The sequence below is a fragment of the Bos grunniens genome, chromosome 18 (genome assembly GCF_055505025.1).
Source record: "Bos grunniens cultivar Pamir isolate PY7600 chromosome 18, Bosgru_T2T1.0, whole genome shotgun sequence".
In the NCBI taxonomy this organism is placed as follows: domain Eukaryota; kingdom Metazoa; phylum Chordata; class Mammalia; order Artiodactyla; family Bovidae; genus Bos; species Bos grunniens.
Window position 1 is genome coordinate 51570366 of NC_141182.1, and position 21834 is coordinate 51592199.

At 52.1% G+C, this 21834-nt stretch overlaps 1 protein-coding gene across 11 annotated transcripts; it reads right to left on the reverse strand.

Annotated features, from left to right (window-relative positions):
* Window positions 1-9534: 9534 nt before the first annotated feature.
* Window positions 9535-20887, reverse strand: LOC147353943 (cell adhesion molecule CEACAM7-like). Of its 11 annotated transcripts, none has more exons than XM_086352826.1 (10): window positions 20709-20887; window positions 20192-20320; window positions 19473-19832; window positions 18004-18282; window positions 16892-17170; window positions 12442-12553; window positions 11219-11247; window positions 10872-10957; window positions 10213-10254; window positions 9535-9968 (listed from the first exon to the last, which is right to left on the reverse strand). In XM_086352826.1, the coding sequence occupies exons 1-10, from the start codon at window positions 20770-20772 to the stop codon at window positions 9903-9905; spliced, it is 1446 nt and encodes a 481-aa protein (XP_086208952.1). In that variant the 5' UTR covers window positions 20773-20887; the 3' UTR covers window positions 9535-9902. The 11 variants fall into 11 exon arrangements, 8 of the variants coding, with proteins under 8 accessions (XP_086208952.1, XP_086208947.1, XP_086208954.1 ...); XM_086352821.1 differs by having other exon boundaries at window positions 10872-10903; window positions 20709-20874; XM_086352828.1 differs by lacking the exon at window positions 20192-20320.
* Between the last annotated feature and the right edge of the window lie 947 nt (window positions 20888-21834).

Genomic DNA, 21834 nt, shown 5'->3' on the forward strand with positions numbered 1-21834 from the left:
GTGCTGGGCCTCCTCCGGGGGCAGGAGCACGTCGCTGGGTCACGTGGCCCGGGGCGGGGTCTCTGCCCAGGCCCCGCCCTCTGCCTCCCCTCTCCTCCTTCCCTCCCTGGTGGTCCTCCTCCCCCTTCCCTCTCTGTCTGTATTTCTATTCCCTGAATTCTGCTGAGTCCCCTGCTTTCTACAGCAGTGATTCTCCACCTACACACACACACACATCTACACACATATACCCACCACACACATACATACACACACAGCTACACGCAGACACCTACATACACACACATCTATACACACACACGCACACACACACACACACCCTTGTCTGGAAAAGCACAACCTTGGGGTGTTCGGGCCCGAGGTCCCCACTGCTCTGGATCAGATGCACACTCAGCCTCCCTCAGAGCCCTCTGTTATCCCTTTCTGGGTTTTCCCTTCAGAGGAGGAGCCTGGGGGTGGGGGGTGCATGAGGAACGTTGTCACAGGGACGTCTTCCCCACGGTGCGTGGGAATCACCTGTGGAGCTTCATGAAGACTGCGAACCCCCAGGTGTCACCTTAGAAATGCTGTTTCAGCAGCCACCAGGTCACACGCTCGCCCAGCCTGGCTGAGACCCCAGAACACCGGTTAGGCTGCCCCACCCACCCCAGTGTTGGCCTCTGCTGTGTTTTGGTCTGAGGTCTCTCAGCACAACACACAGATCCAGCGGTTTCCAAATGTTGGTGGTAATTGTTCCCGTGACACAGAAACCCAGCTGGATGCCCAGGGTCTTCCTGTTCTCAAATATCTGAGAAGACTGCATTTACTCCCCCCTCAAGGTCACACTGACTCTGGAGGAGAGAAAGGAGTCAGATGAGTGATGACTGGAGAGGGGACCTGACCTCCACTTTCCAGTGTCACCAGCCTGGCATCTGTTTTCAGGGACAGAGACCCAGAATCAGGTGTCAGGAGGAGCTGCAGTTCTCAGGTGAGAAGGGAAAGGCTTCCTGTGTGTCCTGGGAGGAGAGGAACCTGGTGCTGATGGGTGGGCTGACTCTGGGCTCCCTGGTCCTCGGGTCAAGTTCCGGGAGACTCTCCGTCTTTGTGTCTATTGCCTGCACCTTGGTTCAGAAACTATTCAGGTCCTCCTTGCCATTATAGGGCCTCTTCTGTCACCCTGGCTGATCTTTCTGTGGTCGCTGTGATCATTCCCATGGGTGGTTGCAGGCAGGGATGAGAGCTGGCATGGGTGCCCATAGGCCCCTAGAAGGTTGGGCCGCGTAGTGTGGGCACATATGAGGGGCTCTGAGGGTCTGTAGAGGAGGGATCCCCTGGGGTCTAAGGCCTGATAATCCGAGGTGGAGTTGATGTAATAATAATAGATATAAGTACACAGTAATTGTAACACGCTTGAATTATCACCAAATCATCTCCACCACTCCGCAATTGTCTTCCATGAAACCGGCCCCTGGTGCCCTTAAGGTTGGAGACCGCTATTTAGAAGGAGGGATGGAAATCAGGCTCCTTCTCCACTTCCTTAGGCAAAACAAAATTCACCTGCTAATTTCCTGTTTGGCCCAATGTTGCCCCCTGGAGGTTATGAGCAGACCCGGGGACAATGTAACAGGCGGCTGCTGCTGCTGCTGTTGCTACTAAGTCCCTTCAGTCGTATCCGACTCTGTGTGACCCCATAGTCGGCAGCCCACAAGGCTCCCCTGTCCCTGGGATTCTCCAGGCAGGAACACTGGAGTGGGTTGCCATTTCCTTCTCCAACGCATGAAAGTGAAAAGTGAAAGTGAAGTCGCTCAGTCGTGTCCGACTCTAGCAACCCCATAGACTGCAGCCTTCCAGGCTCCTCCATCCATGGAATTTTCCAGGCAAGAGTACTGGAGTGGGCTGCTGGGGTGCAAACGCCAAAGGGAGTGAGTTGGTTATGTGCTCTGGGCAGAGGTGGGCGCTGACCTCCAGACTAGAGGCTATCAGCCGGGGTTCAGGTCTCTGTGGGTCCCCAGGCTTCCTGACCTCATCCCAGTGCAGGGTGAGCCCAGGGAGACGATGGGCATTGTTCAGTGGCAGGAGAACCATCCATCCAGGTGGACGTGTGCTCAGGAGGAGCTCTCAGTCCCTGAGGCTTCAAAGGAAGGGCCAGCGGGGGGTCTCGGGGCTTTGGGGAGAGGATGGCGGCCTGTGGGCTGGACCCCAGAAGGCCCTGTCCTCCTCCACCTCACAGCACTGGGCCTGCACCCTAGTTCTCTGTGTCCCCATCAGTGGTCTGCTCTCAGCCTCCCCACAGTGCCAGGACCTGGGGAGACTCTGTCAGGGGAGCCCCTGGGCTCCTCTGTCAGTGGAGGGAAGACCCCCGTGGGACTCCAGTCCCCCTGGGATGGATCAACTGCAGAAGCTACGTTCCTCTGTTCCGGAAGTTCCCCTCCTTTCCCAGGATGCCTTAGGGGGAGGGGCTGAGTTGTCTCCAGGGACCAGACCCACATGTTCCCACAGATCAGGGACCTTGGGATGAGGAGCTGCTCCCCAATTCCTGTGAGTTCACGCTGGGGCTCCCCCTCCCCTGTGGTGACTCCCTTGGGATGGAGGATCGGGAGTCTGAGCCAGGTCAGGTCTCCGAGAGAAGGGGAAGGACTCAAGGTGCCAGCCCAGGCCCTCCAGGGAGACTAGAAGATTCTCCTGAGTAGAGATGGAAGAGGGTGTGATTATCTGGGAATGAGCAGAGGTCTGACTCCTCACACTTAAGAGGCCCCTGTCCTCACTCCTGACTCCAGGAGGAATAAAGTCCCATCCTGGAGCAGCTGTGGGCACTGGCAGGTCCCCTCCCACTCTGATGCCAGAACCCCTGTGTCCACAAGGAATATTCTCTGACCCCTCGGTGTCACACTGGGTGGGGGGTGTGAGTTCTGGCTTCTGTCATGCAGATTCCCTTATCTATTTAAAGAGTATTTATTGAGCATGTGTGACCTGTCAGCCCTGGGTTGTGTCCTGGTGTCCAGAGAATAGGATAGACTTGGACTTCGAGCTCACACACCTGACCTTGTGACGGGGAGACAGACACTCAGAGAAAATCCTGGAAAAAAGGAGCTAATTATGATGGAGGGATAGACTGAAAGGGAAGCGTCTGGTGGAAAGGAAAGGGTCCGGAGTCTGTCATGGAATCTCAGCTGGACTGGGTGTCATGGAAGGCACCCCTGCGAAAGTGATCTTTTGACTGAGATGTGAAGGGTGAGCAGACCCTCAGCAGAGAAGGATGGGGCACAGAGGGCAGAGCTACCTGAGCGGAGTCTGGCCTTCAGGTGGGCCTGGCTGGGAGGAGGAGCTGCCAGAGTCCAGTGTGGGGAACTGGGAGAGTGGAGAGGACTGTGGACGGAGTAGGTTGGTGAGGGTCAGAGGCTGCTGGGCGGTGGGAGCTGCTAAGTGGGAAGGAGGTGGGCTGCCCTGTGGAGGCTCCAGACTATGGAGGAGCTCTGCCGCCCTCTGGCGGCCATAGAGGGGAGTGTCGAAGGGAAAGTTCAGTTCAGCTCAGTTGAGTCGCTGACTCTTTGCGACCCCATGAATCGCAGCACGCCAGGCCTCCCTGTCCAGTAGCAACTCCTGGAGTTCACTCATACTCACGTCCATCGAGTCGGTGATGCCATCCAGCCAGCTCATCCTCCGTCTTCCCCTTCTCCTCCTGCCCCCAATCCCTCCCAGCATCAGAGTCTTTTCCAATGAGTCAACTCTTCGCATGAGGTGGCCAGACTACTGGAGTTTCAGCTTTAGCATCATTCCTTCCAAAGAAATCCCAGGGCTGATCTCCTTCAGAATGGACTGGTTGGATCTCCTTGCAGTCCAAGGGACTCTCAAGAGTCTTCTCCAACACCACAGTTCAAAAGCATCAATTCTTCCGCGCTCAGCCTTCTTCACAGTCCAACTCTCACATCCATACATGACCACTGGAAAAACCATAGCCTTGACTAGATGGACCTTAGTTGGCAAAGTAATGTCTCTGCTTTTGAATATGCTATCTAGGTTGGTCATAACTTTCCTTCCAAGGAGTAGGTGTCTTTTAATTTCATGGCTGCAGTCACCATCTGCAGTGATTTTGGAGCCCCCCAAAATAAAGTCTGACACTGTTTCCACTCTTTCCCCATCTATTTGCCATGAAGTGATGGGACCAGATGCCATGATCTTTGTTTTCTGAATGTTGAGCTTTAAGCCAATTTTTCCACTCTCCTCTTTCACTTTCATCAAGAGGCTTTTTAGTTCCTCTTCATTTTCGAAGAGGAACTTCGAGAAAAGTTCCTCTTCACTTTTCTCGATGGGAAAGTACTCGAGGTTTTCTCCTAAGACAACTCAAGTATTTGTCAAGTGTTTACATATCATCTTACAAATCCCAGGGACAGAGGTGCTGGCAGGCTACAGACATGAGGTCGCAAAGGATCGTATACGACCAAGCGACTAACCCTTTCAACACTACATACCCTTTATGCTGAATCATGTCCCATTCTGAATTTCCAACATCTCTCGTCCAAGATCTTCTCTTATATACCCCACTCCAAGATTTCATCCAGGTGAGATTTGTGTTGATACCAGGCCAATTTCTCTCTGTAGAAGAGGAAGGATCCAGATGCAACATTCTCAGTCCTTGGGCAGGACTGGAGCATCTCTAAGTAGGAGGAGGGTGAGGAAACGTCCGTGTGTCCTGCCTGATCCAGAGGGTCCATGTGGACATGAAAAGGCTGCATTTCCTTTCCCCCCATGCCCCCTTTAGTGTCTTCCACAGGGGGCAGGGCCAGGTGGAATTGGAAGACCAGGGGTGGTGCAGTGATTCTGAACCTCGTCTTCCCGCCTTCTCTGTCTCTGCCCCATCAGGGGACCTGGTCTTCATGGTGAGAAGGAAGGTGGGGCGTCTCCATAGGCCCCTGATCAGAGATTCTTTCAGCAAAAGGGACACAGGGATCAAGCATGCTAGCTCTGGACTCAGTGTCCCTGTCACCCTGTAGATGATTGTAGCAACTAAATTATTAGGATCTAATGGCCTCTTTCGTATTCTAATTTATTAGGTTGTTTTTACTTCTTTTTACCTTTTGATATTTGAAGTTTCAAAGGTGAGTCTCCATCTTCCTTAAGCCTGAGAAGGGTTGGTGCCAGGGTGGTTCAGTTGTAGTAAAGGTTATTTTTTTATAGTAGCTTCAGTTTTACAGCAAAAGTGAGGGAAGGTATGGAGTTTTCCTAGATACTTGCTGCCCATGAGTGTAGGGTCTCCTCAGTATTCAACATGCCACACCCGAGGTGTACATTTTATTAATTGATGAACCCACATGGACACATGAAAATTACCCAGCTTCCATAGCTTCCATTAGGGTTGACACTTGGTACTGTAAGTTCCCGGAGAAGGCAATGCTTTCCCACTCCAGTCCTCTTGCCGGAAAATCCCATGAGTGGAGGAGCCAGTAGCCTGCAGTCCATGGGGTCACTAAGAGTCAGACACAACTGAGTGACTTCACTTTCACTTTTCACTTTCATGCATTGGAGAAGGAAATGGCAACCCACTCCAGTGTTCTTGCCTGGAGAATCCCAGGGACGGCAGAGCCTGGTGGGCTGCCATCTTTTGGGTTGCACAGAGTCGGACACGACTGAAACGACTTAGCAGCAGCAGCTGTAACTTGCATGGGTTTGAACAAGTGATCATCAGCAACATGGACTTCCCTGGTGGTGCAGTGGTAAAGAATCCTCCTCCCCGTTTAGGAGACTCGGGTTTGATTTCTGCCTCAGGAAGATCTCCTGCAGAAGAAATGGCAAACCACTCTGGTGTTCTTGCCTGGGAAATCCCATGGATAGAGGAGCCTGGTGGGCTACAGTCCATTGGGTCACAAAAGAGTTGCACATGACTTAGCAACTAGAACAACCGCAAGGTCAGTGAGAGTCCTGCTGCCCAAGTCACACCAGCAGGGCTAGTGAGCACAGACAGGTGGTTGTGTGTGTGTAGGGCTAGTGAGCACAGAGCCTATGGTTGTGTGTCTGCAGGGCTAGTGAGCACAGAGCCTATGGTTGTGTGTCTTCAGGGCTAGTGAGCACAGAGCAGGTGGTTGTGAGTCTGTAGGGCTAGTGAGCACAGAGCCGATGGTTGTGTGTCTGTAAATTAAAAAACTATGACATACATCGCTTGTTTATTTACCCATACTCAAATATGGAAACCTCGTGTGTGGGGCGGCCATGATGAACCAGTGTCTATCTACAAGTTAGGCATTGTTTAGAGAACTTTCCTGGTGGCTCAGTGGATAGGAATCCACCTGCCAAAGCACGGGACCCGGGTTTCATCCTTGGTCAGGAGGATGGGTCAATGAAGACCCAGTGCAGCCAGAAATTAAAAAATAAATAAAATATTTGCTGAGTAGTTCAGAATTAAATGTTATTCCCGAAGTTGTGAGGTCTTCTTTTCATCTCCTTCTTTCTCAAACATCCAGAACACCATTGAAACATTGATTTTCCACAGGCTGAGGACCTGCTCTGCCACTGGGGTGACTTCACTGCAAATTTGTTTTCAGTCTGGAACAGCCACTAGCAAGCATCCCGCCTTTCACACTGACCATCTGCTCTGCAGTGAAATCCTCACCACAAATCTCGGCCCCCATGGAGTATCATCCAGGGGCTCATTCATTCAACACACATGTATGCAGCTCCCTGCACCAGGCCTGGAGCTGGCCGGTGGACACAGCAGAAGCAGGACAGGTGAACCCTTCCATGTCTGAGCTCCCAGCTCAGGGATCCTCTTAGAACTGGAGTCCTGGTCAACTTGTGTGCTCACTGAGTGCCACTGTATCCCCTAAACTGCATCTGCATGGGGACTAGAGGAAAACGTTCATTTCCAACATCCTCACCCTTTACGGAAAAATTCTGTGAGGAGATAGCACCTGTGTCCATATGTCCATCTCTCTGCCCACATCCCATCCCTCCTTTATCCCCTACCCATCCTTCCATTCATCTTTTCACGAAGTCCTGTGGCTGTGCCTCTGTGGTCGGCCAGATGCCAGGACCCCTGAGATACCCTCAGTAGCTCCCTCTGCTGCTCCATTTAAACACCATGGTTCCACAGGTGGTGCACATCAGCCCAGGTGATTCCTGCAGAGTCTGTCCCCATGGAAGATAGGGGAGGCCCTGGTAACCCGGTGACCATTATACTGGGTGTCTCGAGTGTTTTGCATGACTGTTAGGGATGCTGGATGGGTTAGACCCAAGCCCTTGGGAAGTATAGTGATAGGTTTGGGTGTCAGAGTTACCCCTGTCAATGGTACATTTATGGAGAAGAGGAAGTTTGGGGTGACTGTGGAGCTCTAGTTCCTTCAGTTCCCTGGGGTTCACAGGCAGACAGAGGAGCCCTCAGGTGACGGATTGTGCTGATGAACACAGGCCACCTGGAGACTTGGGAGTTGTGGTCTTTGAGTCACATCTGCTTTTCATTCTGAAAAATTGGGCATTGCTAGAAAAGAAGAGGCTTCCATGGTGGCTCAGACAGTGAAGAATCTTCCTGCAATGCGGGAGACCTGGGTTTGATGAATCTACAGAGATGGCAATGGCTATCCACTCCAGTGTTCTTGCCTGGAGAATCGCATGGCAGATGTGCCTGGACGGTTACAGTCCATGGGCTTGCAAAGAGTTGGACAGACTGAGCAAGTTTCACTTCACTGGAAAGAAGAGGTGGGGAGAGCTGCAGGGAGTGTGGACTGGCCTCGATCTCCAGGGCTCAGGGCCAGTGAGATTGCTGTGGACATCGTGGCGGGACTTGACCCCACATCGGCCTGACAAAGTCCAAGCTGCCCAGAGCAGACTGCAGTGAGGGAAGATGATGCCCACGGCCTTGAGAGGAGTGGTAGGTAGAGCACAGAACCCTAAGAGATGTCCACAACCTCAAGCCCACAATCCGAGAAATGTGCCCCATTATTAAGGAAATCTACAGATGAAATTCAGATCACATGACTGGGAGACTATGGTGGGGTATTTGGGAGATATGGTGGGGTAACTTGGACATTATGGTGGGTGATGTATTGGGCTGAGTCCAATACATTCACAATGTTCCAAGGCAGGAGAGGCAGAGCCAGAGGAGATGGGATGATGGAAGGAGACCTTGGGGACCTTTAAGATGTTCCACTGCTGGCTTTGAAGATAGAGGAAGCGGCCACGAACCAAGGAAAGCAGGCAGCCTCTCACAGCTTGGAAAGGCAAAGAAATGAACTGTCTGTAGAATCCAGAAAGAACAGCGTCATATTGACACTGTGGTTTGTGCCCCTAAATTTGTGGTCATTTGTTACAGAACAGTAAGGAACACCAAGAAGCGTCACCTTGTCTCATCCAAGACTGTGTGCCTGGGGGGATAAGAAGTAATTTAGACCTAAATCATGATCGGAAGCTTTGCAGGTGGTTTCTCTTACCTCTCATCTCATCTCAGCACAGATGATACTTGGCCATGCTTGCCAAGAGCATGCTTGCCAACTGTGGGCTCTGTGCCCTAGGGCACACACCTGCTGTGTTTGTGTGAGTGTGGGCACCTGATCCGAGCGGAACTATATGAGAACAGACCTATCCCAGGGACGTCAGGGAGAGACTGAGACTTGCTAGCCCAGGTGTGTGGTGGGGGCTGCAGGTGAGATCCGGGTGGGAAGGCCCTTGGGACACTGAGGAGGAGACAGGTGAGCCCTTTGCCGTCATAGTCAGGTTGAGTTTTAGGTAGAGACTGCACCTTTGCCCTGAGGCTGACGTGTGTGTGTGTGTTGGGAGCAGGCTCACGATCCGCGTCGGAAAGCAAAGTGGAAACCAGCAGAAAGTGGATAGAGGTCACGGGAAGTTCCTGGGAGGACCTTGCTCAGAGCATGGCTTCTGGGTCCCTCTTACTTTGGTGACTCTGATTGCTCCTCTGGGTCCCCCAAAGGGAACGAGGTCCTCAGGGCTTAGGCCCTTAGGGAAACAACAGAAACCCATGGAGAGAGAAGGCATTCTGGATCCTTGATCTGGGGACAGACAAAAGTTCCTGTCCCATCGCTGACTCAGTGGAGATTAGTTGAAGCAATCTCTGGGGGATAGTGAAGAACAGGGAAGCCTGGCATGCTGCAGTCCATGGGGTCCCAAAGACTCAGACACAACTTAGCAACTGAACAAATAAAACTCAATTGAGGCAGCACAAGTTGGGGCCAGCAGGGCTTGGTGAGGATGGCCAAGGGCTCAGGACACCAAGAGGCTGCAAAGGGGCCTCACCCATAAAAGTTGTCTCACCCACGACTCATCCTTCCTGACTCATGTTCTAGTGGGTCTCAGACGGTCCCATATTCTGTGCTCCAGAGACTCCATGCCAAGTGAGCAAGCACTGGGAGGTGTCTGGGACCCCAGGGCAGTGTGAGGACTGCCGAGTGCCCATGTGGCTGCCAATGGTCTGGTGACCCTCCTTTCCTGTTAGCATGCCCCCCTCCCTCCATTCTCACAATCTTCCCCTTCCTTTCCCCCAGGGAATAGATGGGGAGGTCAGGTAACTAGAGCTAATACTTTCCCTGAGCAACCATGGAGAGACCAGAGCAGAGATTCAGGTGAATTTCTTGCTGGACAAGACCCAAGGACAGTATATTTTGCAACCAGGGGAAGGAAAGTGCTCTTGATTCAGATCTCTCTGGTGGTCCACCGTGGGTCACAGGCCCAGTCACTTGCCCTGTTGAAACCTCCCCCCACTGTGGGAATCGCAGCCTGAGTTCTGGTCCATCCAGGCTTCAGGGCAGCCTGTCAGTGTTGCCAGGAATCCAGGAGGACCCTGAGCCTGGGCCTAGGTTCCCGAATAGCCTCAGGTCTCAGAGCTGGTTCTCTGCCTCAGGCTCTTCCTCTTGACCTCACTCGGGTCTTGGGTCTCAGGTAAGCTCTTTCACACAGTCCGTAAGGAGACGTGTCTGGAGGAACTAAGGACCCGCATCTGCTTTGTGGCTGATATTACAGTAAACGTCTGTGTCGGGGTGTAGTAATTCCTGCAAAAGAAAACCGATGCCTTCCAGCTCATGTAACCTTCTTAGATGACTTCCCAGGGACTTCCCAGCCCCGGGTTACCCAGGGTCTGTTCGTGTCAGAGGTTTTTGGTCCAGACCCACCTCCCCTTCATCCCCTCTCCATCTTTCCTGCTATCTCTTGGACCTCCAAACACAGCCAGGTGTGCAGGGGGCACTTCCTTTGCCTTCTGGGCTATGGAAGCAGAACTTGGATCCCCACACTCACCTGGTAGATGGGAGCTGGTGGCCTGGCATCAGGTAGGGAGGCCTGGGCATGGAGGAAGTGGGCATCAGAGGAGAGGGAAAGAGAGTCATTTCTCCCGACCAGCCATCTCCAAGCCTGGAACCCCGACCCCAAACCCTATCTGGGCTCTGTTTCCCACCCTTGTTAGCCTAGCTCCCCTGACGGATGATCCAGTGCCCACTCTCTTCCTGGCTGAACTCCAAGGTTCTCCTGAGTTCTAGTCAGGGGACCAGAGCAGCCTCTGGATAAGGTTGTGGGTGGTCATGTCCCTGAAGTGCATCCAGCTCCCAGCTTGGTGGGACTTGCCATGTTCTAACTACTCTGATGAGCTTCCCTGGTGGCTCAGAAGGCAAAGAATCTGCCTGCAATGTGGGAGACCGAGGCTCGATCCCTGGGTCAGGGAGATCCCTTGGAGAAGGCAATGGTAACCCATTCCAGTATTCTTGCCTGGAGAAATCCATGGACAGAGGAGCCTGGCAGGCTACAGTCCATGGGGCCACAAAGACTGGACATGACTAAGCGACTTTCAACTACCCTCGAGTGAAGGGTGTCTCCCAGTGCTTCTGGGTTGGACAGTCCCCCTGCCCAGAGCTTGTGAAGTGGGGACGCTGGGAGAAGAGACAAGGAAGGAATGTACTTACCTGGGAGACAGAGCTGCCAGAGGGACCACATCCTGGGAGGAGACAGGAGTTACCACTGAGCATGTGAGGAAGCTTAGCCCATTCTCCTAGGAGAGGTTGGATGTCCACCTTCTGGAGAACCATGGGAGAAAGATCCCCACCAAGGGAGAGAACCTCTGGCAATTTCAGGCCCCAGTGAGGGCGAGGGAGCCTCCCAGGATGATAACCCATAGGAAAAGCAGACTAGCCAATCGGGATCCCTGTGCTTAAGCCCCAAAGGGCCAGAGACCCTGGGGGTGGCAGGCAGGAACAGACATGGCAGGGCCTGACCGGGGCTCCCCGCTGTCCTGGGCTGAACAGACACTCACCTGAGGTGGACGCTGGGGGCCAGTTCCCTCTGTTGTGCAGGCAGCCGGGGTTAGGAAAGAAAAACAGGCATATTTGTGAGGAGTGTAGACGGAGGTCAAGGCTTTGGAGTCAGAACACGGGACAGGAGGATCTGAATGTCCAAGCAGGGGCTGGACACCTCCTTTCTCCACCAAGGCTGCTTCGGAGGGGAGGGCCCAGTAAGGACACTGAGGAAAGTCCTTAAGAAGCCATATCTGCCCTGAGTCCAGAGGGGCAGGACCATAGGCTAATAGGGTTCAGGAGAAAGTGGCCACTGAAGGGACCATGGCTCTGGGAAAGGCGTCCATCCATCCAAAGCTTTGTCTGAGTGGATTCATCACGCTTATGGAGAGAGCAGGGCCAGTGCATGGGGAGGAAAGCAGTCAGCCAGAGACTCTGGGATCTCACTGAGGGCAGTGTCGCTGCTGTGGCCACCTGCCCTCACCCAGGAGCTGCTGAAATGTGACAGTGGCCTTGTCCTCTGTCTCCATCTACCTGGACCTTAAGTGTAAAGACATCCCACCACCTGCGGACCTGGCACGATGTTCTGTCTCATGCATCAGGGGTGTTGTTAATGTATCTGCCACGTGGGGGCATTTGACCCCACCTGGCCTGTCCAAACTTCCACTCTCTGGCCAAGTGTGGACTTGGCGAAGACGACCCTCAGCTCCTGGCCCTGTGACTTCCCCTCATCAGAGTAGGTGGATTTAAATATACAGGAAGAGATACCTTTTTCTGAGTACTTACTACCTGCCAGCCTACATATAGGGAACGAGGACAAGGAGGTGTCTTAATTGTGTTAACTGATAGATGGGCCTTCCCTGGTGGCTCAGAGGTAAAGAATCTACCTGCCAATGCATGGGACACAGGTTCGATCCTTGGGCCAGGAAGATACCCTGGGGAAGGAAATGGCAACCCACTCTAGTATTCTTGCCTAGAAATTCCATGGACAGAGGAGTTCATGGAGTGGCAAAGGAGATGGATACAACTTCGCGACTAAATAACAAAATAAACCAGGACGGTGTTAAGGAAGTTGCCAGAGGTCAATATCTAGTGAGGCAGGAACTGGAGAAAGAGAGAGAATACCCGTGGGGAAGTGGGGGGGTCCTGGAGATCCAGGCCGGAAATTGGAGGATGGGGTGTCCTTCCTCTAGGACTAGGGTCAACCTGGGGGTGGGGGCAGCATCTGGAAATGCCACTGTACCTGTGAAGGAAAATGAAACACCCCAGGACAGCCAGCAGCGTCAGCACAAGCAGGACCCCAATCACGATGCCAGTAATGGCCCCCACACCGAGGGCTTGGGCGTTTTCTCGCCCTGAAAGCAGAAGAGAAAGAGAGAGGGGAAACGGGGTCCGAGTTCACTGGAGGCAATACCAAGAGGAGTCTTACAGGGAGAGGGCCTGGTTAGGAGGAAGGAAATGCTCTGAGGCCTGTGTGGTTGCGTGTTTTGTCATCACAGTGTCCTCCTGACTCTCCCACTGCACGAGGCTGCATCATTTCCCTCTTCGTCAGATTTGAAACCTTGGACTTGCTCTAGCTCTCCATTCTCTCACTGTAGCCATCTCCATGTCCTGTTCATTTTCCTTTGAAGGACTCTTTTCTTCTCACATTATGCCCCCTCCCTCTGATTTTTTGTTTCCATCACAACTGTCGGTCTTAGAGGGTAGTTCCTCTCCAGTCCACCCAACATTGATTAGTAGTAATAATATTAATGAACGGTTTCCAGGTACTCCTGTGCGACTGGCACAGTGGGAAATCATTTACACCCATTTTTTCTCATCTTTCCATCCCCACGAGGGAGGGGTTTTCATCCCCGCTGTGCATACATAGATTTGAGACACACAGTTCTTCAATAAAGGAATGGAGGCCCCAGAGCTAGGACCAGGTGAAACAGAAATGTAACCGAGTTGTTTGACTCTACAGCCAAAACCCACAACGCTGAAAACCAAAATATCCCCCGTGAATACTTCTTGCCTGCCGACTCTGTGTGGTAAGAATTTTACCTACAGGGAGAATTTTAATCTCATTCCCTTCCTAGTGACCAACCTCACAGCAGCCCTAAGATCCAGCTCTTCTTCTCCGATTTACAGAGGGGGAAACGGAGGCACAAGATACAGTGCCTTGCCTACAGTCAAACAATTCTCACAATAACCGAACTATGACAAAATTAGCTAAGTTTTGCATAATTAATTAAACACATTGTTCTACAGGCTCCGAAAGGAGACTACCCATGTCCTCATTATTTGCATTCATTACACACCCACTTCCAGTGAAATTACACAGGAAGAGAGGTGTGGAAGGTCACTATAGTGCTCAGTGGGGAGCTGGCATCACATCTGCAGACTCTGACTGGGAGGAGACCCCACACTGATGGGACCCCGCATCCTCTGTCCTGACACTGTTGCTTGTCTGGAACAGCATCACCTTCTCAGTGAGCCGTAAATTCTGCTCATTGATTCACCGACCATTGGATGCTTGTCGCCATATCACTTGGTCTGTTTGCACCCAGATTGGAAGGCTCGTGGGATTTCTAAGAGGGAGGGATTGACCACCAAAGAGCATGATCTTTGTCTGTGGTTCCATATCACTGGGATTGCCTCCTCTGTCCATGGAATTCTCAAGGCAAAAATACTGGAGTGGATTGCCATTTCCTCCTCCAAGGGATCTTCCTGTCCTCCAGGGATCAAACCTGCATCCCTTTGTCTCCTGCATTAGCACTGGCAGGCAGGTTTTTTACCACTAGCCCCACATGAGAAGCCCCTAGAGAGGGAAGGGAGTACTTCAAACTTGAGGAGAAGTCCAGTTCCTTGATTGATGCCATCTGAGAGCTCCGTGGGATGAGCCTTCCTTCTCAGGGTCCACAACTAGCCTCCTCTCTTTGTGGTTTTCTGCTCCTAGTGTGCTTGTCTGAGATTGACCCACTAGCCACATAATCAGTGTCCATGTCTAAAGCAGTGGAGTCCACAGTGTGAGGGGATGGCTGTCTCCACATTGGTCAGGTCTGAGGAGCACCTGCTTCTCAAGAAAGATGTGTTCTTCCTCATTGTTAAATTATTTAAACAGGGTTGAAGAAAATCTGGAGCTGAAGAATAAGAAGTGAAAAAATAACTTAGAAAGGCGATTCCTCAGCACGTCTGAGCAGGTAGAAGAAAGCATCCGTGAACACGAAGATAGAAAAAAAGAAGTTATTTAGACTGGGGAGTAGAAAGGGAAAAAAAACAAAAGGCAAATAGTGACTCCAGGCAAAGTATTATGCAGAACTCCATCAGGTGGACAAACATATGCAGGATGGCAGTTCCTGAAGTACAATAGATAGGGAAAAACAATGAAAAATATATATAAAAATGAATGGTTTAAAACCTCCAAAAGTGGATGAGATCACATACTAGAGATGGTTGAGGAACTCCAAAAAGGGGTAACTCAAGATATAGACATTGTGACACAATAGAGTCAAGTTGTTGAGAGACCGAGGGAAAGAGGAAGTGTAAAACGCAGCGAGAGAGGAGTGACTCAGCGTGTGCAGCAGATCTTCAACAGTGTGAAAAGCGAATTCCACATCAGAAGGCGTTGGGATGACCAACTGAAGTCCTAAAAGCAAGACTGTCAACCGGCGAAGCAATGTACAGAGAAGCTCTCCTTCAATGAAGCTCAAATTAGGACTTTTCCAGATAAACAACAGTCGAGGGAACTCATTCCCTGGAGACACAGCATATATGAAGTGTGAAAGGAAACCTTTAAGATGACTGAACAAACATTACACGGTAACTCAGAGCCACAGGCAACCTAGAGAAGAGAGGTCAAATTACACAACAGGTAGCTATCTTATCTGAGCCGGTATTATTGTCTTTTATATAATTGCTCATTTTTGTTTTTTATTTCAAAGATATTACATGAGACAATGTTTATAAATCTATATAACGGGCATATATTGTACAAGTACGGCTGAAATATAGGACAGTAAGTGTGTAATATGGAGGTGATGGAGATGCACAGAGCACCTCGTTTGTAATATACATCATAGAATCTGGTTGGTATTTCAACTCCATAGTTATATGTTTAAGATATAACTGTCATCTTCAAGTTAGAAACTAAGAAAAGAACTGAAAGACATTGGAAAGGGGAAGAACAGAATCAAAATGACACATATGAAAGGAAATCATCTAAATACCAAAGAGGAAGTAATAGAGGAATTAATGAATAAAGCATGTAAGACATATAACAAATAGCTAGATGGCAGAAGCTCTTTCTTATCGGGAAGTATTTGAATGATAGATAGCCTCAACCTTCAAATTAAAGGCAGAGGTTGACAGAATGGATAAAAATTATGACCCCTCTCTATACTCTCTTCAAGAGACTCACTTTAGATACAAAAACATAGAAGGTTGAAGTAAGGCTGGGAAAAGATATTCTATGCAAATAGCAATAAAAAGAGAATTGTGGTGGCTGTATTAGTGTCTGCTATAATCATCTCTAAATCAAAAAAGCCTGCAAGAGACATTAGGACCTTGCATATCAAGAAAAGTTTCCATCCATCAAGGAAATAGAACAATTATAAGCATTATGCACCCAACAACACCAGATTTGTGAATCAAAAATGGACAGCATCGAGGGGAGAAATAGCTCAGTCATAACACTGACACTACAACACCCCACTTTCAATAATGGACACAGCAGTCAGAGAGATTTCAGTGACAACTAGAGACCGTGAGAACACTGTAAACCAGAGACCTAACCGACCAACAGACAACACATAGTCATAGGAGTTTATGTTGCACAAAGTACAGTCCTCAAGGCCCCCAGCTCTCACCACACATGACCACCGCCCATCCTGTGAAGAAACGGTGTCACTTCCACTGTAGAGACGATGGTGCAACTAAGAAAGCCAAGTGGAGGGACCTGGAGTTGAGTGTGGCAGCAAGCCTGCAATCACAACAGTGCGAACTAACATCCTGACACTTACTGCCTGAACATGTCTGCTGTAATTTCCACCTTCATCGGAGCGCGTATTCACAAAGCTCTATAAAGTGCATAACAAACACCACTGTACACATAAGAAAAAGGAGATTTAGGCTTTATGACTCACCAGGGCTTCCTAGGAGGCACCAGTGGTAAAGATCCCACCTGCCAATCAGGAGGCATAACAGACACGGATTCAGTCCCTGGGTGGGGAAGATCCCCTGGAGGAGGTCACAGCAACCCCTGCAGTGGAAGGTGGAGTCTTAACCACTGGACTGCCCAGGAAGTCCCAGGTACTGATTTTAGTGCTGCTTCCAGCGGTCTTGGCAACGAGGCTTCACAGCAGAGGGCCAGGAGAAATCAGGGGATGAGGAGGGGAGAGACAGCACATGTTCCAATTGCTTGAAGTGAAGGAAATGATGATAGGCTAATTGTTGGTGGAGTTAATAAAAGAAGCTTATCCAGTGAAAATGGACTTCACTGGAGGCTTAGCCGGGAAGAGTGCCTGCAGTGCAGCAGACACGGGATCGATCCTTGGGTCAGGACGATCCCCTGGAGTAGCGAATGGCAACCCACTCCAGGATTCTTGCCTGGGAAATCCCATGGACAGAGTAGCCTAGTGAGCTCAAGTCCGTGGTGTCACAAAGAGTCGGACACCACTGAACGACTAAGACAGGAGGCAATGGTGGTCACTCACAGGTCACCCTCAGCCTGAGGGGGCCACTCTTGCTGGAGTTGCCCCTGTTGGAGACCTCACACTGATAACCCCCGGCGTCCTCTCTGCTGACGGGGTCTATGGTGAGGGTGCTGCTGTCTGAGGACAGTGTCATCCTGTCTGCGAGGAGGAGACTCTGGCCTTTGAAGAGCCAGCGTATGGAGACCCCAGTCTCATCTGTGAGGCAGGTCAGGACCACGGGGCCCTCATGTTCTGGGACTGTGGTGTTGCTGGCTTGGAGGGAAGGCCGTGCCACTGGGTCTGTGGAGAGACAGAGGGGTGACTGCTGAGAGTGGGTCAGGGGCCTGGGTCTTGCTCCCTCCTCAGTCTTGGGGCCCAAGACCTCTGTAAAGATGACTGTGAGGAAGGCCCTGGGTCTTTGTTCAGGTGGCAACGGGAAAGAGATGATCGCACATCTCCTCTGACCCCCAGATCACACAAGAGGGACCCTTGCCTGGTTGCTGGGACAACAGTCTAGTACTAGACAGCTCTGTGCTATCAGCCCTGGGAACCTTGATCTTCTGACTGTGGGGCTATCCAAAACAGTCAGAGAATGTAGGATCTGAGAGTACATGTTGTGATTGGGAATAGAGAGAGCCTGGGTGTATTCCTGGGGCCTCACACTGACAAGCGGGGAGCGCTGTGTGGCTGGGTTAGAGGCTGTGTGGCAGGAGAGGTTGAGGTTCCCCTCTGGATGGTCAGAGGAGTCTGAGGGGTAGTGGTGGGGTGATCGGACCGTTTAGAGCAAAGAGCAGAAAGCCACACGTGGTGCAATCAGAGGGAAGGCAAGTTCCTGGTCTGTATTGGGGCCCCTGGGTCCTTCATGCTCACTCATTGTGAGTCTGATGTTAATTTGTTTCTCCCATCATATTCTGGTGATCCTCAGCCACCCACACAGAGCAGCCCATCCCCTCCCTGTCTTCATTCAAGGTGGACCTGCCTGGGCTTGCCTGGGACAGGAAGTCATGGCCAGTCTGGGTGTCCAGGGGTGATGGCCCATGTACTCAGACCTGAGAGGGAGGGGTGTGGATTGGCCTCTGGCAGTGTGCATTTGGGTGGGCAGCTCAGGCCACATAGGAACAGAGGTTACTCACAGAGGACATCCAGGGTGAATGGGTCACTGCGGCTGATGCTCACTGGGTTCCGGGTTTCACACACATAGGGTCCTTTCTCTTTCCTTGTGACGGTGACCACTGTGAGAGTCCTCTTGTCCTCGGACAGTTCCAGCCTGGTGCTCTTGGGGAGGCTCTGATTGCTGATCCACCACATGTAGGAGGTGTTCTGAGTCTCAGGTCCACATGTTAACACCACAGTGTCCTTGTGCTCCCAGGGCTTGGAGTTGTTGCTGGTGATGATGGGTGTGGGTAGCACCGCTGTGCAGATAACAGAGAGGACATTGCCCTGAGCCTCCCTGGTGGCTCAGACAGTAAAGAATCTGCCTGCCAGTGCAGGAGACCTGGGTTCAGTCCCTGGGTCAGAAAGATCCCCTGGAGAAGGGAATTGCCACCCAGTCAATATTCTTGCCTGGAGAATTGCATGGACAGAGGAGCCTGGTGGGCTACAGTCCATGGAATAGGAAAGAGTAGGACGTGACTGAACGATTAACACTCTCACTTTCTTATACTTTTGGCTCCTCTGAAAGCATCTTTCAACAAAATTGGCATCCTTCGCCTCTCAGCCAGACTTTAAAGAATAAGGCAGGCTTGTGTGTGGCAGGACAAATGCATGGGGACCTGAGCTCAGTGAGTGTGAGGCCACCTGCTCTATGTCTGGGAGAAGCACAGGCTTCCTTCGGGGTTGATTGTGCAGCAGCGTTTAGTGGTGGACAGAACAGGGTAGATTCAAAGACCGCCTCACATATCTCCGAGTTTTCACCAACCAGCGTCAGGAGAGAGCTCCTTGGGCAGCACCCTGTGGTGGAGGAGCTGCCAGCAGTGTCTTCCTTTCTGTGTTCCTCTCTGGGGGTGCTGAGATTTTTCTGGCGTCTCTAAGTCCCCTAGGGCATTTGCTTGATTCCTGGGGACCTCGTACCTGTGTGCTGTCCATGCTGAGTCTCATGAGTAGGACCAGACTGTGCCCCTGCACGGAGGTGGCTCTTGGGGCTGAGCCCTGGCTGGTGACCAGCTTGGAGCCTCCAGATTTGGCACAGGCTTCCCAGGGTCACTGGAGGCAGGAGCCCTGGGACAGGGTCTGGGAGGGACTTCCTGGGGCTGAGCTTCTCTGTGAGGATCCCTGGGGGCCCTCAGGCCAGGGTCTTCCCTGAGTCCTGCAGGGTCTTCCTCAGGGTCATGGTCACGGGGAGGGGCCCAGGGGGCTGACTAAGAGTGCTCTCCCTCTGCCGAGTCCCTCATCAGACCGTCCTTCTCTCTACACAGTGTCTGCAGGGCCTGGCTTCCTGGAAAGCATTTCTGACCCTTTGGAGTTGGTCTCCACAGTGTGCGCGCTGCACTGAATGTTCAAACCCCAACACGGGACACAATGCAGAGGGGATGGAGGTGCCATCCGGGTTAGTCAGAACAGAATTCATCCCCCAACACCCCGAGGTCAGAGAGGAGGCACTCACGGAGTACATGGAGGTGTCCAGTTTGTCTTTCTGTCTGTAAATCATCCTTTGTAATGAGCAGGAGGTAGGAGCCTGTGTCTTTCTGGGTGACGTTCTGGATCAGCAGGGTTCCGTTGGGGTAAAGTGTCTCCCGTCCGCTGTGTGCAGGCCCTTTGGTAGTTGCGTTAGTGTCTACCCTATATGATGCGATTAGCTGGCTGTTGTCTACCCTTTCTCCTCTGTACCAGGCATAGGCTAGAGGATTCTCTGTCAGGTTGTGGGCAAGTAGAAGAATATCCGACCCTTCTGCAGCAAGGGGGGGCATCGTTTCAATAGTGAGCTGGGCAGTGGTGGGCGGGGTCCAGAAAGTTAAGAGGGAGACTAGGAGGGAAGAGAGAGAAATCAGTTAATATTGTGACCTATGTGGGGGATGGGAAAATGGTGCCCTGGGTCCTGAGCAGGTCTCTTCATCCCTCAGCCTTAGTGTGGGTGTGTGTGCATGTATGTGTGTGTGTGGTTCAAGGTCAGCAGCATGACCCCCATCACTTCAGCCCCTCTGGGCTCGTTTTTTCCTGTTTCCCCAGCTGTCCCCTGGCTCACTCCCTCACTGCCCTCACACTCCTGCTCACACTCAGGGCCTCTTGGGAGATGCCCCTTGCCCCGACCAACTGCTGTAAAGACCCTCCGTGCTCACTTGCTGACCCTTCCCCGCTCCCTTTCCTGCGTGACGCCTGTAGCACCTGCCAGCACACTCTCGATCTCTCTGCTTGTCTGTCTTCCTCCCCACTGGGCTTGGGCTCCGTGAGGGCAGGGGCTTGTCTGATGCTGCTTGAAACCCAGGGCCAGGACCAGGCTCCAGTCATTAGTACCTGGGGATGAAGGAAGGAGAAGTCCCAGGAATTCCACAGCCTGCTGTTTATTTGTCAGTTTCTAAGGGTGCGGGTAAGGACAAAGTTTACTGTTCTGGTTGTTTTTCTGTACTGACACAATAAACTGTTATTATTGTCATCAGTTTTCAACAATTACTGCTCAGTGAAGAATAACTCATGAAACCTACAGCAGTTGAGGTCTTCCCACCCCTCACCAGCTCTACTTCATGGAGAGTCTCCTGTGGCTGAGCCCCCCACCCTCCCCTGTCCTCTGCGCTCAGGTGTGAACACAAGCCCTCTGTCCCCTCTCAGAGCCCTGTCTCCCCCAGACACCAGCCAGTCTCTTGTTCTCGTCTCTGCCCACTCCCTGAAAATTGTCCCCTCTCACCTGCCAGGAGGAGCCTGTTCCAGGGGACATGCCTCCTGCTTGCAGGGCCCGACGGGGGCTCCATGGTGCCTGCTGTCTGCTGTGTCCCTCTCTCTGCGAGGAGAACTTCTGGTCCAGAAACGCTCAGAAGCACTGCAGCCTGCTGTGTGAGCTCCGCTGTCCTTCCCTCTGTGTGCTGGGCCTCCTCCGGGGGCAGGAGCACGTCGCTGGGTCACGTGGCCCGGGGCGGGGTCTCTGCCCAGGCCCCGCCCTCTGCCTCCCCTCTCCTCCTTCCCTCCCTGGTGGTCCCCCTCCCCCGTCCCCCTCTGTCTGTATTTCTATTCCCTGAATTCTGCTGAGTCCCCTGCCTTCTAGAGCAGTGATTCTCCACCTACACACACACACATCTACATACATATACCCACCACACACATACATACACACACAGCTACACGCAGACACCTACATACACACACATCTATACACACACACGCACACACACACACACCCTTGTCTGGAAAAGCACAACCTTGGGGTGTTCCGGCCCGAGGTTCCCACTGCTCTGGATCAGATGCACACTCAGCCTCCCTCAGAGCCCTCTGTTATCCCTTTCTGGGTTTTCCCTTCAGAGGAGGAGCCTGGGGGTGGGGGGTGCATGAGGAACGTTGTCACAGGGACGTCTTCCCCACGGTGCGTGGGAATCACCTGTGGAGCTTCATGAAGACTTCGAACCCCCAGGTGTCACCTTAGAAATGCTGTATCAGCAGCCGCCAGGTCACACGCTCGCCCAGCCTGGCTGAGACCCCAGAACACCGGTTAGGCTGCCCCACCCACCCCAGTGTTGGCCTCTGCTGTGTTTTGGTCTGAGGTCTCTCAGCACAACACACAGATCCAGCGGTTTCCAAATGTTGGTGGTAATTGTTCCCGGACACAGAAACCCAGCTGGATGCCCAGGGTCTTCCTCTTCTCAAATATCTGAGAGGACTGCATTTACTCCCCCCTCAAGGTCACACTGACTCTGGAGGAGAGAAAGGAGTCAGATGAGCGATGACTGGAGAGGGGACCTGACCTCCACTTTCCAGTGTCACCAGCCTGGCATCTGTTTTCAGGGACAGAGACCCAGAACTGAGTTCAGGAGGAGCTGCAG